General features: G+C 38.3%; 1 protein-coding gene across 2 annotated transcripts in view; it reads right to left on the bottom strand.

Annotated features, from left to right (window-relative positions):
• The window catches only part of LOC135491377 (poly(A)-specific ribonuclease PARN-like), a 38250-nt gene that overhangs the window by 17502 nt on the left and 5261 nt on the right, over positions 1-15487 (bottom strand). For both annotated transcript variants that reach the window (XM_064777203.1, XM_064777214.1), the window contains exons 16-19: positions 15113-15274; positions 14690-14849; positions 13187-13290; positions 11839-11898 (exon numbers count right to left, since the gene is read on the bottom strand). In XM_064777203.1, the coding sequence (XP_064633273.1) occupies positions 11839-11898; positions 13187-13290; positions 14690-14849; positions 15113-15274 (486 nt within the window). The remainder of the gene's footprint in view (positions 1-11838; positions 11899-13186; positions 13291-14689; positions 14850-15112; positions 15275-15487) is intronic.

The raw sequence follows: 15487 nt of genomic DNA, 5'->3' as shown, positions 1-15487 counted from the left end.
CAGGTAGATTGGTATCACCCAGGTTTTGGGTCAACTGGCACGTGGGTGGGTGCGGGCCACAATGGACACGGATGTCAGAAAAACAGAATAAAGAACCGATGACACCAATTTTCATACTTCATAAAGTAAACAACTAGTAATGCCACCTGGCATAAATGGGGCGAATTCGGAACTTGGGTCGAAGATTTTGGATTATTCAGTAGTAAAATAGGCTGATTTGATATTGGTATTAGATATTTTGGCCTTCCAATTGGGAGTTTTTATAATGAAACTTTCCAATTGATTGGTCGAAGCACTTCAGGGAGGAGGAAATTCTTGAACAGGTCAAATTGACCAAACATTGGCACATCTTAGGCTATTTTAGATACTTACATCTCAAACAGATAAGACCAGCATGGTGATTTTGTGATCTTGGGTGACCGAGTGGCACCACTGGTCTTAGCATGTATCAAACTGCAAGCTCCCAATCGGGAGGTTACCCCCCAATGCAGCAACAGTTCCTGACTGCAGAAGGACAACTTATGAAATAGACCAGCTGCTTTAAAGCTAAATGGAATTTTTGAGGACACAAACAACCCAAGTGGGCTCAAAATATCATGGGGACAGCATTCAAGCATAACACTTGACAATTTTTGGAGGCTACTTATAGATATAACAGGACAATCTAACCAGCTGCCCAAAGTGAGACCAAATTCCAAGCCTTTTGTAGACCTGTCACTATCATAATGTCTGGTCACCATTAACGGAACTTGGGTCAAAGTACCCACTCTGATAATGAGTAAACTTCCTGTCGACATTTAAGGTGCCGATGAAAATCGTATTGACGCTTTCAATGCTCGGTGAAAAGTGCGCCTACACAGATATGGCGGAATGTAAATTGTTCTCTCATTACTCAATGGTAGAAACTCACCTATTTCACTCATTTATATTGCATTTGTTTGGATAAATTGCGTAGTAAGCCGATGGACTTTGGACCAACCATGGCATTTGGTAGAGGCGCTTAGATAATGGTCCATTATTTGAAAATACCAAGTAAAAATCTCCCATGATACACTTTTGAAATTGAATAGCATCAAAACTATCATAAGAACCTTTGATAAGGTTCTGACTGATGCCTTTGAAGCTATGTATTGAATTTTAAAAATTTATCACATTTTTTTACACCCAGTACAAAACATGAAAGTGTTGGGAGAGGTGTAGAGAAGGAATGCTGAAATGATCTTTATACTTCCTGACTAATACATTTAGTTTCCGATTTTATTCCGTCTCATTACATTATTTGTACCACCCTCCCTCCTTTGTAATAATGGTAATTATTATCATGATATCTTTTGCATTGGTTCAATAAACAAGTCTATAAACTTTACATCAATATTCAAAAACACAGGAAATTCATCCCGGTTTTTAAATAACTGTCTTAATTGTTCCAGCCATGTGGCACAAAATATAATAAAGATTGCCAAGGATGATCATGTTGACATCCACCTGAATGTGAATCATCACAAATGAATGTTTAAGTTCCTATTTTGATTAGGCCTATAAGCTGTTTCGAGCAAAGTGCCTCCCCATCCCTCAATATGTTCAATACATCACAAAATGTTTGACTCCCTCATTCTCAGTCAAAGACCACTGTCCCAAAAGTGAGTTACCCAAAGGGGTCATTACATCTTAATGATATACCCCTACCTCTCTTTCTCAATTTGGCTATGACAGTTCAGCTTTAAGACAGGTGAAGAACACTCCCCCACAAAACCGGAACCAGTACCTGAAAAAAAACATATCTAGATGGCACAGCTGTTCTGATATCTCTGCCAATTCATCAAGATATACAAACATCTCGCTGAAGTACACAAGATGCATTGTCAGATTACCAAGCCAAGTTCCAGGAAGAAATCCAAGCCGAGTAACACACTCACCATCCCATAGGAACTGTTGACAACATTCCGGGTGCAAAACCTAAGTATGTGTATACACATGTATCAGAACCCCCCCCCCCCCGAAAATAACCCATTTTAGCATCCTCAGTGGATGATCTATCAATACTTCAAATATACGAGTAAGTGTGGATTGAGGGGCCTTTGAATTACCCCTTAATATTTCGTGTCACAGGTAGCAGGCCAGTTGTCGGTCAATTACCTTCAAACAGGTTTGCCTTCTTTCCAGATCTGCTACAAAATCTGAAACAACAGTACTGCCCCCTGTCAGTAGGAGGCAGTACTATGATTTGCACCTGTCTCGCTTAAAGGCTTCCGATCTTTATTAGTTTATTGGGGCTGTCGTCAATAAAAATCAAAGTCTCTAAATCATTGGTTATGACTTCACTGCAGCACCTTGAGATAATCACATAGATTGATATATCTTGTGCATTTTTAAAAGCCTTTAATTTTGTAGAGGCTGTAGACTGAAATACATGTACTTGCTGATGCACGCATCCCAATTTGTCTCTTAAAGGTCATGTGTCATGATGAATCATTTTAAGGGTAAATTTGGTTGAACATGGCAATCCCTGATCTGAAAAAAGGGTATCATCCATTCGAAGAGATAAAAGTATATTTACCAATATGCATGTAATATCAACTGGAAATACTAGCATTGGATCTAGCATTGGATCCATTACCCGTCCATCGAAGATTTATACGGTGCAAGCTGAGTGATGAATTATGTAACAACCAATCAAATGCCTTGTTGATCATTTCCTGGTGATACATGCACCTCTGAAGGGAGAATGGATGTACTCCTTACCATTGAAATCTACACCGAACGACCCAAACATCAACCTAAGAGTACGTACATTACATTACACCACAACAGCAACATATTTTTTCCTCGAGCTATAGTACGTTTAATCAAAGTTACACCCATTGACCTTTGGTAATGAGAATTGACAAAGTGTTATGTCCTCACTCCTCATCCGCTAAGAATATTTAGTAATTCCAAGAATCCATATCTTGATCACAGGAACTTATTATCAATGAATGGCAAGATAATCATCAGATAAGACAAAAGTGACAGAAATATGACCACTTCGTCCTCAATAAAGTGCTAAGGTTAATACATGTACATCTGAATTATTAATCGTTCAAACCAACTGAACGAACATGAATGTTAGTGTATGTTGTTGTTGTTCTTTCACCGCAGCGCCACCTTTTGTCCAGTGAACCCTCTCTGCAATCAAGGTTTGTTAAGAGGTTTGTGGGGTAACCAGGTATGGGCAGAAGTTAAGGTACCCAATGGCCACTATGTGTCACCATTGTAGAATGCTTCCCGAACGTTTTCCTGCTCAAAACCAAAACTAGGTATACTTAGCACTGGTGAATCCAAGAACTTTCCTACAACTATTCAGAACTCATCCCTTACATTTTTATTGACTCACACTGTGCATGTATTTACATGCTGCTGTGCTTTCACCATGTCCAGAACCACCAGCTGAGAGATCTAACAAATGGAAGATGCACCAAAGACATCTGGCATTAAAAGGTTAAAGCACTCAATGACACTATAATTAGCCTTTAATAGCACATTTATTGACGAATCCTGCTATACTAATTCCGATTACTGTCAGTTGAAAACTTGTCAAATAAACTACCAGAAATGGCATAACATGAAAACATAAAAGCATGCTAACATTTCCAGGAATCACGTTAGCCTTTACCATGGGCTGGGATATAATAGCTGTGGTATGTGCTATTCTTTAGCTTGTAGGCCCGGATGTGTTTGCTAATGTTACAGATCTCTAAAGGACATTTTGACATTGTGCCATTAGGAAGCAGTCAATGGGTGCAGTTGTATGATGTGTACTTTAGATTGAGCTTAATGCACTTTACAATCGTCATTTTTTATTCAACATCCTGTTGGCGACCTTCAGGTGATGATAATTTAACACCTGCCACAATCACCAAATATTTTTTCATCGATTTAGATTTTTTATGGACACATTTTCCTCTTTCCAGATGAGCACCTCTAGGGGTGGACAGGTGGAACTTCGATGAGTTAAAAGGTCAGGCACTGTAGAATTCAACATCACATTCGAGGTCATGTCTAAACATCAAGGGCAGTCATTTTGTTGCCCCACAACAGAGCCACCACTCGAGGTGCTCATTGGAAAAGAGACCTTGCGGGTTCAACCATTACCCCCAGTGCAGCCTATGGGTTGAGATCTTTAGCAAGAACAGGAGAAACACTCGGGCCTGATTTTGTCGCATGGCCTCTCAGAAGGAGTTTATCTGACCTTTTCTCCCTTGAAAGGCCTATGCCAAGGCCCTAGATTATGATCTTACGTAGATTAGATTGCACCAGACAGTAGTTTTCCTTTTTTTATAAGAAAAGATGAAAAGTCAACGTCATTTCGAATACTAGTACCTTTAATCTTTTCTTTTGATAATGAAGAAGACGCCTCTTGATGAAAAGGAACACTTTTTGTCAAGTCCTTTGCTTAAAGCTCAGTTCAACTTTACAGATGACCTACACACATGTACATAGAGCATTTTTTCAAAACTATCCTTGAAATCAGCTCTTTAACAGGTTTTAGTTCAATTAATTTTCCTGGAAAAAGAGAACTAGGGGATTTAACTTGATGAACTGTACTAATCATCAGCAGGAATGAATACCAAGTCGACTGCACCTTCTTCTTTTTAATTCTACAAAGTGGTTTGAGAGGCAGTAAAGTACAATATCAGGTTAAAAGAGTCAGCCCAACTCAGGTGTAACACCTCAGGTTGTCATCGAAGGAAATTAAAGGACTGATCAACCTCCAATGTAGTCAGCTTTCTAGGAATCCGAGGGATTGTATGTCTTTACTTCAATACAAATCATTCACAGCTAATTGTTCTCTTTGATATGCCGCATAAGTGGTCAGGTGAAGCAATGCAAGTTCTCAATTGTAAGACACACAGAAAATAAGTCTTGGTGAAAATTTCACTGATTGTTTCATTCTGGTTAATCTGTTAAACCCCTTAGGATTTGCCATCGCTTCACCCTCATATTGATGAGGTGATGTTGGAGTTGTACAACAACAAATCAAGATATCTTGCCTCGTGACCTATGTTAGCTCAGCCGCAGCGCTGCCAAATTCTGCCAGCTCATTGAGCACAGTGCTGTCACCTGGTTTTCTTAATGTACAATCTCTCTTTCACCTTTCAAACCCGATGGGCCAGCAGGTTTATAGAGCAGGTGTAACTCCGCAAGATAGAAGCCAAGGTGGAGCTCAAATCGATCATGAATCAGAGCGCGATTTCCAGGAATCTTGTAGGAATGATTGATTACTCTGTGTAGCATCTGCATGGGTTTGGTACACACTCGTGTAAGGCCAAACCAGAAAATCCTTTGTTTCTGATCAATACCCCCAACCTTTCCCATCAACACACAGTGACATTTCTCACCAATATTCCTGGTAAAAATATGTAAACCATAAATGTTATTCCTTGTCACAGCTAGGTCAATATAGGCTGCCATTTGATGCATGTATTACAAGTCCATTGCCCTTAGTTCATTTTATCGATCAGTGGAATAAGTGATCAGCCAAATGTTTTTGTTATGGTTAGATTTCCTGGAAATACTCCAAGTGCACATACTTCCCAGATGATTTACATGCTTTCATCTTTTATCAATTTATTTCCACAAGACCAATACCAGCCAATTGTGCTCGAAAAAGCTGCATGAAACATATAGCACTAAAAATCTCATAGTTGAAATTCATCCTCCGTTGCAGGACCGTTTGCGACACGATCATACTTTACGGCAAGTTTAAATGTCGGGTTTACCAATACATTCGTCTTTTATTTTGGAATTCTATTGATTATGTGTTGTATCATTCGAAGCACTATGCATGAAATCAATTAATGCTGCAAGCAATCATGACAAACAGGAAGTAGCCCTATGACAGCATGTCAATACGCAAAACCAGATACTAAGAAAAATATGAATCACATGGCATTGAATAGATCATAATTTCTTTGTGAAGATGTAAAGTATAAGCAGCCAAGCCCTGTTTATGGTCAAATCATGCATGAATGGTTGGGCCCCACCCTCCAGGCTTCAGTAAGTACTAATCACACACTTCAATCAATCAGCTGATCCACGCAATGACCATATCGCATTTGATGACCATATCTCATTTGTAATCGATACTATTTTTCAATCTACCAATGAGTACAATACAAGTCACCCTGCTTAAAGTGCTGGAAAAACCTAATACTTGGTGTTGCACTTTTTTAGAAAAACCAAGACTTTTAATTAGGTTATCACCGCAGCCATGATGTCCAGCCGACTTTCCGTTTCTATTTCGCAGTGCAACAGAAAATTCAAATTTTGAAGAGCACTTGGTGACACGCGTGCCAATGCCAATGCCAAGGTGCATAAGACTTATTGTTCCATAGACAGATGGAAGACGGGATGGACACATCCGATGCAGATGACCACCAAAAAGAGGCTGGTCACTCCTGTTTGTGGTCGTAGGGGGTAGGTCCATATCCTGGTCCTGGTGCCATTGCGTCCGCAGTGACAGATGCGTCTTTGCAAAACAAAAGATTTTTTTCTTGTCTGTTTTTCGATTTCTGTGAAAATGCTTGACCCTAATCAGTTCATAGTCTCGCTTATGAGGACCTTTGTCCATCTACGAGTGTGAATGTCTGAGTGATGACCCACCAAGTTACACCAAACAAAGGATGATTTTATTTTTAGGATTGTTTCTACTTTTTGTAATGAGGGTTATCATAGAGCGCTTATGCAGGCGGCATTTGTCAGTACAAAATGAGTTGTTTTATCAGGCTTGCTGCAAAGGCTACAAAAGCTAAGCTTAAACACTTTCATAAAAACGCTTTTTTTTGTTCTTTACAAATAAAATGTCTGCAAAAATCGACCTAAAAACACATAGTCACTGTTCAAAAGGCTTCTGAGAGAAAGTGTGACGACTATATCAGCCCTAAATGAGAATTCCATTGTTTACTGAACTTCCTGTTCATCCTACATATATGCCCAACCTCCTACAGACTGATATCCTGTGTTTTGTCATCTGAGTATGTATCAAATAAAAAAATAAAAACTGATCCAGCTATTTTGAAATGGTCATCCACTGTACTCTAACCACACATGATACCGATTCGACAGTTGCCACAGCTCAGCAGGCTAGCCGCCGGAGAATGTGTCATGTAACTTAAAGAGACGATTTCTAGGAAAATGTTGTGTGTTCTGGGTCACAAAAAAGTCAGTAGTAGCTTGCACGTTTTTACTCCCACACAATCAGCTGACAGGAAAGTGTATACTCATTTACACCAACTGTTGAAATATGAAACAATAATGTTTTTGCTGATAATTGAAACTTCCGACCTATCCTATGTACCTATCGATTTGTTGCCCTAAAAACGCGATTGTTCCACATAATTATATATACATGTAATAAAAACAAAATCTACAAATTAATGAGTGTATATGTATAGTAGCATTATATATTAATTACGTTCATTTATGGACAAACTGCATGTATTTTCTAACAGGTTTTTGACAGGGAGACCCTGAAATTTTTATTAATTGTACATGTATTTTTAGAGTGGGGTAGGGTGTACAGAATTAATAACAAATTGTCGCTTCTTATGCCTCAAAAAGAAATGTACATGTATTTTACTTTGTACAGTTAATTCCAAAGTTTTTCCTTATATTAATGCTTCGTAAGTTGGCCTCGAAAAGTGAAGCCTTCTGTTTCATTCTATTGGACATGTTGGAGATTTGAGTTTACCATGACTAATTAGCTTCCAACGACTGGTTTTCTAAGAAATCTGAAAAAAAAGTTAATGAAATTAGGAGAGGATTTGACATGTTGATTGACTCACCTCAGGTGATGGAGTAAAGCTTGCTTACATTTCCTGAGTCTGTCTACTGTAAAATGCATACCGGTACTGTAAACCCTCTTTCTACTAGCCTGTTGACTTTAACTATTACTGTACAGGATGCATCTAAAACATGCATTTACCCAGGGCTCGATTTAAGCAAGGCCAAAACAGAATCATGGCATTCAGTGCCCACATTAAACTTGATGAGATTATCAACGACAAACATTTGAAGATAACACAGTGAAAGTTTCTTGGTATATGACCCACATAGGAGTTTATGACCTTGACCTACTTACACCTGAAAAGTAGGTCACAATCACACTGACCTAAATCTTTGCTAATATGTCGAGATAGGTGTCTTGTCTACAAATCAATTTAAATAGTCTATGTCAAATAGTATCAAGAAACATGCATCCCAACAGGCGAGCTAAAAAGGCAGGAGTAACATAAATTGCAGAGTGGTGATCGCTTGATTTCTACATCTGTCATTGGGGACAGTTTGCCCCGAGCAAGGGGGTGAACATCTCACCAACTTACTGATTTAGAGCATTGGCTGGGGTTATTCATGCAAAAGAAATCATATTGCCAAAATTCATAGTTCTTCTGAAAGATTGAATAACCAATTGATTACAAGGATGTGCTGACAATTTCAACAAAATGATACCCCTGTGCACCTTCCAAAAACTTGGCAGAGTCTTCAAAAGATTCACTGAGTTCCGAGGTGTTTTTTTCCTTTTAGTGTTTTGGTTAATTAGCACTTCAATTTTTCTAACAGGGTTCTTTTCCAGTGTCTGCCTCTCCTCCCCCACTGAAATATTAGCCTGTAAAGCCAGCCCCTTCCAGGACGCCCTCGGTAAGGTAAGATCATGGCCCCTCCCTTTCTTGAGCCAATTAATTAAGTGTCACCACAAAGGTAGCAAGATCTTCAGGCAAAAGACTGACCTGAATGAAGTCTAATCCACCTACAGAGTTTTCCACATAATTTATAGAGGGAATTCAAGCAAATTTAGAATGAAATTAGCCATAATAGAGAGGTTTAGAAATATCAAGACTTACAATGTGTTAAGATACTGTTTCACATAAAGTCCAATCCATACAAAGGTGGTAGAAAAATGGTCACAGATTTTAAAGTTCCCTGTATGATTTCACGAAGACAGTTTTATGAAAATGGTAGAGAGATTCAGACACACCAAGGTACAAGTTATTATCAGTAGAGGAGAAGGCATGGTATGACTGTCCAATCTCCTAGGTTTCCTCCAGGGAACCTCCATTTACTTAGCTGACTTGGTAACACATTAAAATCAGCCACTTACGTCCCATTATTTTCTATTACAGGGCCACAAGTTTTTATGAGATCTTCCTTTCAAGAGAAAATTTATCAAGATGGTTGCCAACTTTTATGCAAACTTAATTACATTTGAGGAGAAAGTGTACAGATTGATATCAAAGCCATGATCTGCTAATGCAGCCGGTTGATAGTTAACCTTTGACAGATGATAACCTGACCTTATTATATCTTTAATCACAGAGTTCTTCTACTAGTAACCTTTTATTAGCCAGCAATCCAAAGGCCCTAAAAAATATTCGTATTTCGTTTTTTTAGGTAAAACCGAGTTAATTTCTGTCATCGAATTCCCACTGTTTCTCATTAATTATGAGTTGTTACACTTCACTACTAATTATCACCAAGAAAACCTTCTACAGATAAATCGCCAAAAAAAAACCTTTACCAATTCTGATATTATTTTTTGTATCACATGTCAAGTGTTTCTGGTTACACTTTCACCTGAAACATTAGTCTACTAATTATCAACAAGAAATCTATTCAGGATTTCCTTCTGGATGGCCAACAAGTTCATTTCAGCAATGCTTGGGAAATTGGGTATTCATAGTATTTGTATATCTGTCCACACAATGACTCTAATTCAGTACTTATTTATGCTTTTGGAAAGTTTCAAATTCAATTACAAATTTCAAATTTTTGATGAACAGTGTTGGCCTTTAAAAGACAAGGAAATCAAATGTATACCTGACTTTCGTATTCACTGAACCTCACAAGATAATTACACACTCGTAGGATACAAACAAATTACATCTAATTAGAATTAACAAAAATAACAACTGCGCAATACCAGATTGGCCTCGTGTCAAAACAACTGTCCTGGGAAAAATGCCAAATCATTGAAAAATACCGACTACATAATAACACTTTCTTTCTTTACTACCTTACACGCTGAACGCTTTCACATTCTCTTGTCTTTGGCATTCTCATGTCAGTATCATTCACCTCAGCAAAAGTCACATAAAGGTGGCAGCAGTGTCTAGTAACATGCAATAGATAGCAGCCTGCTTGTATCCCTAATTGTGATGCAATCGACTATCGAGAGCGATGCAGTCATTCAAAATGCATACAGTAATTACAGCAATTGCATGTACATTGTAGTAATCATAGAAATGAGCTATTTTAGTTGATGACTGCTCGGTAAATCGTCAGCTTCTTGTTGCAAGGTATTTTTCATCACTAAGAAGATGCAAATAAATCAGAAAACACTTTGAGCCAGATTTATTGATAATGCAACATATGGCAAAGCGACCCAGTTTGACAGCATCTAAAATCAAGTGATTCAGAACCTCTGTACCGAGGATAGCAAATTCTGTCCTCAATACATTTATGTAAAGAATGACTTTGGCTAAGAATGTCAAGAAATATAGATGATCAGTTGACAGTCTTTGATAAGCTTTATACTTCGAATTAAGGACCAGGTGACCTTTATCGGGAAAAATATTCCTCCCCATATGACCCTCAAGCATATGGGATTTACAGTATTCATAGCCCTCATGACTCTATGATAGGCAAAATCAAACTTAGTAATGCATCTTTATCCCATTAATACAGCCTAAAATTAGCCACAGGAATCAGAATTATGACTGACCTATGATGTCAGCGCCAATACAAAGATGATGCAGTCATCCCCAGTCACGTAGTGATGAAGTCATTGGATCAACACAATGGAAATGATTTAGCTCTTTGAGATAAAAACAAAACGATGAAGGGGGTACTGATGAATCGTGAAATATACAGGAACGAAATAAAGGATTTTAGGGGAGCGACTTGACAATTGAGTGCCATTTCCCCCCCCCCAAAAAGTCTTCAGTTAGAGTGACGAAATAAGAGGCATTTTTATATCATCGAGCAAAAAGTGATAATGAATTCTTCAGTTGGGCTGATATAAGGACATCCCTATTTCTAAATACAAGCTACATGTAACTCATTGATTGATAATGATAGTGGTGTCCATTTACCATATCAACTGGTAGAGAGTTATGGTGGTTAGCCACCAAATTGATGTGTTAGCAAGGATAGAGTCACTCTCCAGAGAAACTATCCTGGGACAACCATATATTCAATTCAAGTCCTGCTGGATAAAAATGAGAATTTCATGAACACATGCGCATATGGAGAATATCTATATTTGCAAGAACCGAGGAAAAGACTTCATTAAAATTAGCAAGGTTCTAAATGAACGAGAATTAACTTGTGCACGAATGTTTAAAGGCAACACGTGAAAATGGGGAATCTGAAATCAACTTCATCAAGTTTAACAAACAAAACATGAAAATGTAGATATGGTTCTCGGTTGCTGTAAAAATGTTCATGGTCACACTCTTAACCTTTAAGCCAAAACCAATCTCCAAAATGATTGATTGGTGAAAAAACATGTTTTTTTAAGTGAAGGTCTACCTCTATGCTGCATCGACTATACCATGTATAACAAGACACAGCAGACCGAAATCTCATTTGAAGTGGATAGGTTCTGCAGCCAGCCCACAGTGTGAATGCCACTCCTTTTGACAAAATCACTCTTTTTAGCTATTTTGATTACCAAGCTGATAACTCCTTTGATTTGAGAGTGAAACTTGCCGGCAAAAGATCTATAAACGGCATACAACAAGAAGAACCGCATCAGCATTTTCTTTCACATGTGTTCAGGTTAGAATAAAACAAGGGACTCACCCATTTTTGTCTCTTCTTGTGTCCCATTATTGGCCTTGTGTTTCTTTTTCATGGGTTCACCTGTAAACCAAGCGAAATGCACCGTAATGTTCCAACGTCGTAATCCAAGCATGACGTGAATATCACACTAAAACTGAGTGAAGACAATCACAATAGTAATAATTAGCCCTTACCTTATTAAAGTTCACATCAACATGCGGTCTCGGCACACAATATTCCAATGACATGTTACACTGTGAAATATTTGACACGTTTCACTCTGAACTCGAGTTATCCGGCAAGACCAAACTCTACTAAAGCATTCCAGTGAATCACCATTTACGACCAAGTTGATACACGTGATACTCCATAAAACATTTTTGTACTTTTACTCCCAATTTGACCCTTCCCTTTGTAATACCCTCTAAAATATATGTACATTTCTATATTCCAATGAATCACCAGAAAATACTTGAAGTGAGGTCAACATCTGCATTAATGTCCGAAGTGGATTTTCTCCGAAAAAGTTGCAATATCAGAAAATTAATGTCACAACTTGACAGCTTGTCGAAATGTACTTTAGAATAAGTACCCAAGTCAACAAAATCTGCCAGACTAAATGATTCATTTCGACGATGCACTAATTGCTGTTGGTCATTAGTGGGTTAATACCAATATCAATGGTTGAACTCATTGTTCCTGTTGAACAGACTAAAGAACCACTCCCCTGGAACTTACTCGATGGAAAGTTTGAATTCCATTGTCAATTTCACATTTTTTACATTCTTTTGATGTAAAAGATGCAACTGGCAGCTAAAGAAAAGGCACATAATGAAACTTTGAAAGAGGAAACAGAAATAGACATCTTGGCACAGCAAGTTCCCCAAGAACACAATGATGGGGGTGAAACGCACAAGGTTGCATAGTTTTACAAATTTGCCTCATAAGTGTCCCTGCATGGATTTGATGCTGTTTTCTAGGAAAATCTGATTCATAAAGGAATGATTCAGTTATTGGTAGAGATTTTACAAATGTCTCCCCACAGCTTCAAGGACAATGATTCATGTTGATATGCTCCTGTTGTTTGCCTAGCCTTGACACTGACACTTCTGTACTGAGGATTTAAAAGGACATGTCACCCTTACTTTGAGAGCAATGCCAGTGCACTTTTATCGTTGCCCTGGCCGAAACCTAACTTGAGAAGGGAGCAAAGGATCGGGAGGTCCTCCTCCTCTCTGCACATCATCTCAAGGGGTCTTTTTGGTGCACGCACAACAAACAGTGCATAAACTTGGTGTTATTAGCCAGTCGAGCAGTCCCGACCCCCTAGCTATGCAGAAAGTCAAAAACCTTTCCACTCTAAACTTACCTAACTCCTCTTTAGCGCTAGTACTAGTCATGGCATCTCCCTCTTCATCCTCTTTCTCTTCTGGGATCGGGGTGATGCTTCGTCGAGACACAAACGGTGATGCTCTAAAATAGACGAATTTATCATAATATTCTCAAATAAGCATCAAGCCCACCAAAGAAAAAACAATCAAGAAGGTGACTGAAATCCATCCACTGTACCGGTACTTCGGATGGAAATCCATCCACAAAAGTGGCTAAAATGAGAAGAAAAAAACACTTCCTAAAACAGGTACAATGCCAATTCTCAAACCCTCTCAACAGTGATATGATTTTTTTCAACTAATTTTTTTCACCAGATATGTCATCAATCACCCCCAAAAAAGGGTACAATCATTGCTCCATATCAAAATCATTTAAAAAAGGTAAAATTAATTTTCTATCGATGGTCTCTATTTCAAGATATAAAGCACTGAATATGCACCTTGCATGAGACAGGTGCGCCAATGTGCCATTGTGAAAATGCTTTTTAACCTGAAAAATATTATTGAGTCAATTTCCGGCAAAAATAAACAAAATTTATTCAACAAAGTTAGAAAAATATAAGAGTGTCTGAAATTATCACGCGGATATCAAGGTGCCCTCGAGGCCAGCTTGGTAAAGTGGCACGTGCAATTAAGCTGGCAGTAAAATCAAAACAAGACTCCAACATGATGGGATATAAAACCAGGACAAAGAAATGTTTCATGCCAAAACACACCTTGGGCTAATTGTTGTATAAGTAGGCCACAAAAATAATGGTACCAGTTCAATCGAACGAAAAGCAATACTTTGTTCGAGATGCGCCTCGGGAAACTGAATGAATAAATCTGGTGTTTTGTGATATCATTAAATTTGGCCAACCTCCAGCACTGAATGATGTGAATTTGTTTTTTCTGAGACTGATAAAAAATGAAAAGTACCCAAAAACACTAAAAAAATTACATTTTGGAACAAATAAGAGATTTTTAATTTAGTATTATTCACTTGATTTGCTCTCGGGCAGTTACAGGCTTTCATCAAAACAAACTTCACCTGTCACATCCTGCTCTATATTTACCCTTTAGGGCCCACACAATGATGTAAGTATGGTTGAGTATGATTTCATATTAATCACTTTTATATACAGGTAGTGCTTTTGACTGGCAAACTTCCCTTTAGCAAAAGGTATTAGGTACAAGAGTAATATGTATGTTCAAAATTCGATGGCAATTCCAAAGAAGAATACGCAATAAAACACTTATTTATTTTTACTTTTGAAACCAGATTTCAAGACATAATCCAACAGGCTTATTAAATAACGAAGGAAGTATTCAAATTGCAACAGTTCTGTGAAATTTCAATATCCACAGCCTCTGAATATAGCAGCCATAGTCAAAAGCTAAAGTGTTGCCATCTTTTTAGCTTTGCAGAAGGTACAGAACACAAATCAGCTATATTTAGTTGCCCATCCAACCTAGATTTTGCCTGTGCAACCAATACTCACTCCACATTTAACGTCTTCCGAGGAATGGATTCTGCAGGCAGCTGGATGTCTGCTTCCTCGTGTTTGCGTTTTCTCGGCTGAGGTTGGCCTGTTGTCCTCCTCATGTATTCATAGTACGGAGTGACTTTGTAGGCATGGCCTTCAGACAGGGTTTTCATCACTAGAATGAGAAGTCGATTAGAATTAGATTTACATGGAAGTGTTCATTACACATTTGAATAATGTAGATAATGAAACGTAACACAAACAGAATCATTTTATACCACGGGAAAGGGAACTTGAAATTTTGACTTTTCTTGTGATAACAAGAGCAACTCGTTGTCAAGTGCAAGGCCATAAATGTCTCCAAATAAAAGGTGCAGCGGTACGATAGACACAACATGTAATTATGAGTGTAAATGATGCAGCTAAACCGTCACTTACCAACTGATACATTCTCTTTCTTGAGAACACCCACAAATGCAGACTTGTCATCGATCCAAGCGATGTTGACCATACCGAACGGCGAAAAGAGTTGCTGCAGGTCTCCCAGTCGCCACTCCGCAGGGAATGTGACGTGGAACACATAGTCGCGGTTTGGATCCACTGGAATGGGAAACATCAATTGCAAAGGTTAAGAGATGAGAAATATGAACGTCACTGTCTCGCCCTAATCCATTACAAATTAATACATCAATCAGTGCAAAAATGTGTGCTTAAATAGCCCACAATCACATTCCGTAAAAAAAACTAAGTACAGCAGATGGTTTCAAGTTATAAGACATGAAAGTCTATAAACCACACTGCTTTCTATAGCAA

This window comes from Lineus longissimus, chromosome 1 (assembly GCF_910592395.1).
Source record: "Lineus longissimus chromosome 1, tnLinLong1.2, whole genome shotgun sequence".
In the NCBI taxonomy this organism is placed as follows: Eukaryota; Metazoa; Nemertea; class Pilidiophora; order Heteronemertea; family Lineidae; genus Lineus; species Lineus longissimus.
This window is presented reverse-complemented; position numbering and strand designations above follow the sequence as displayed.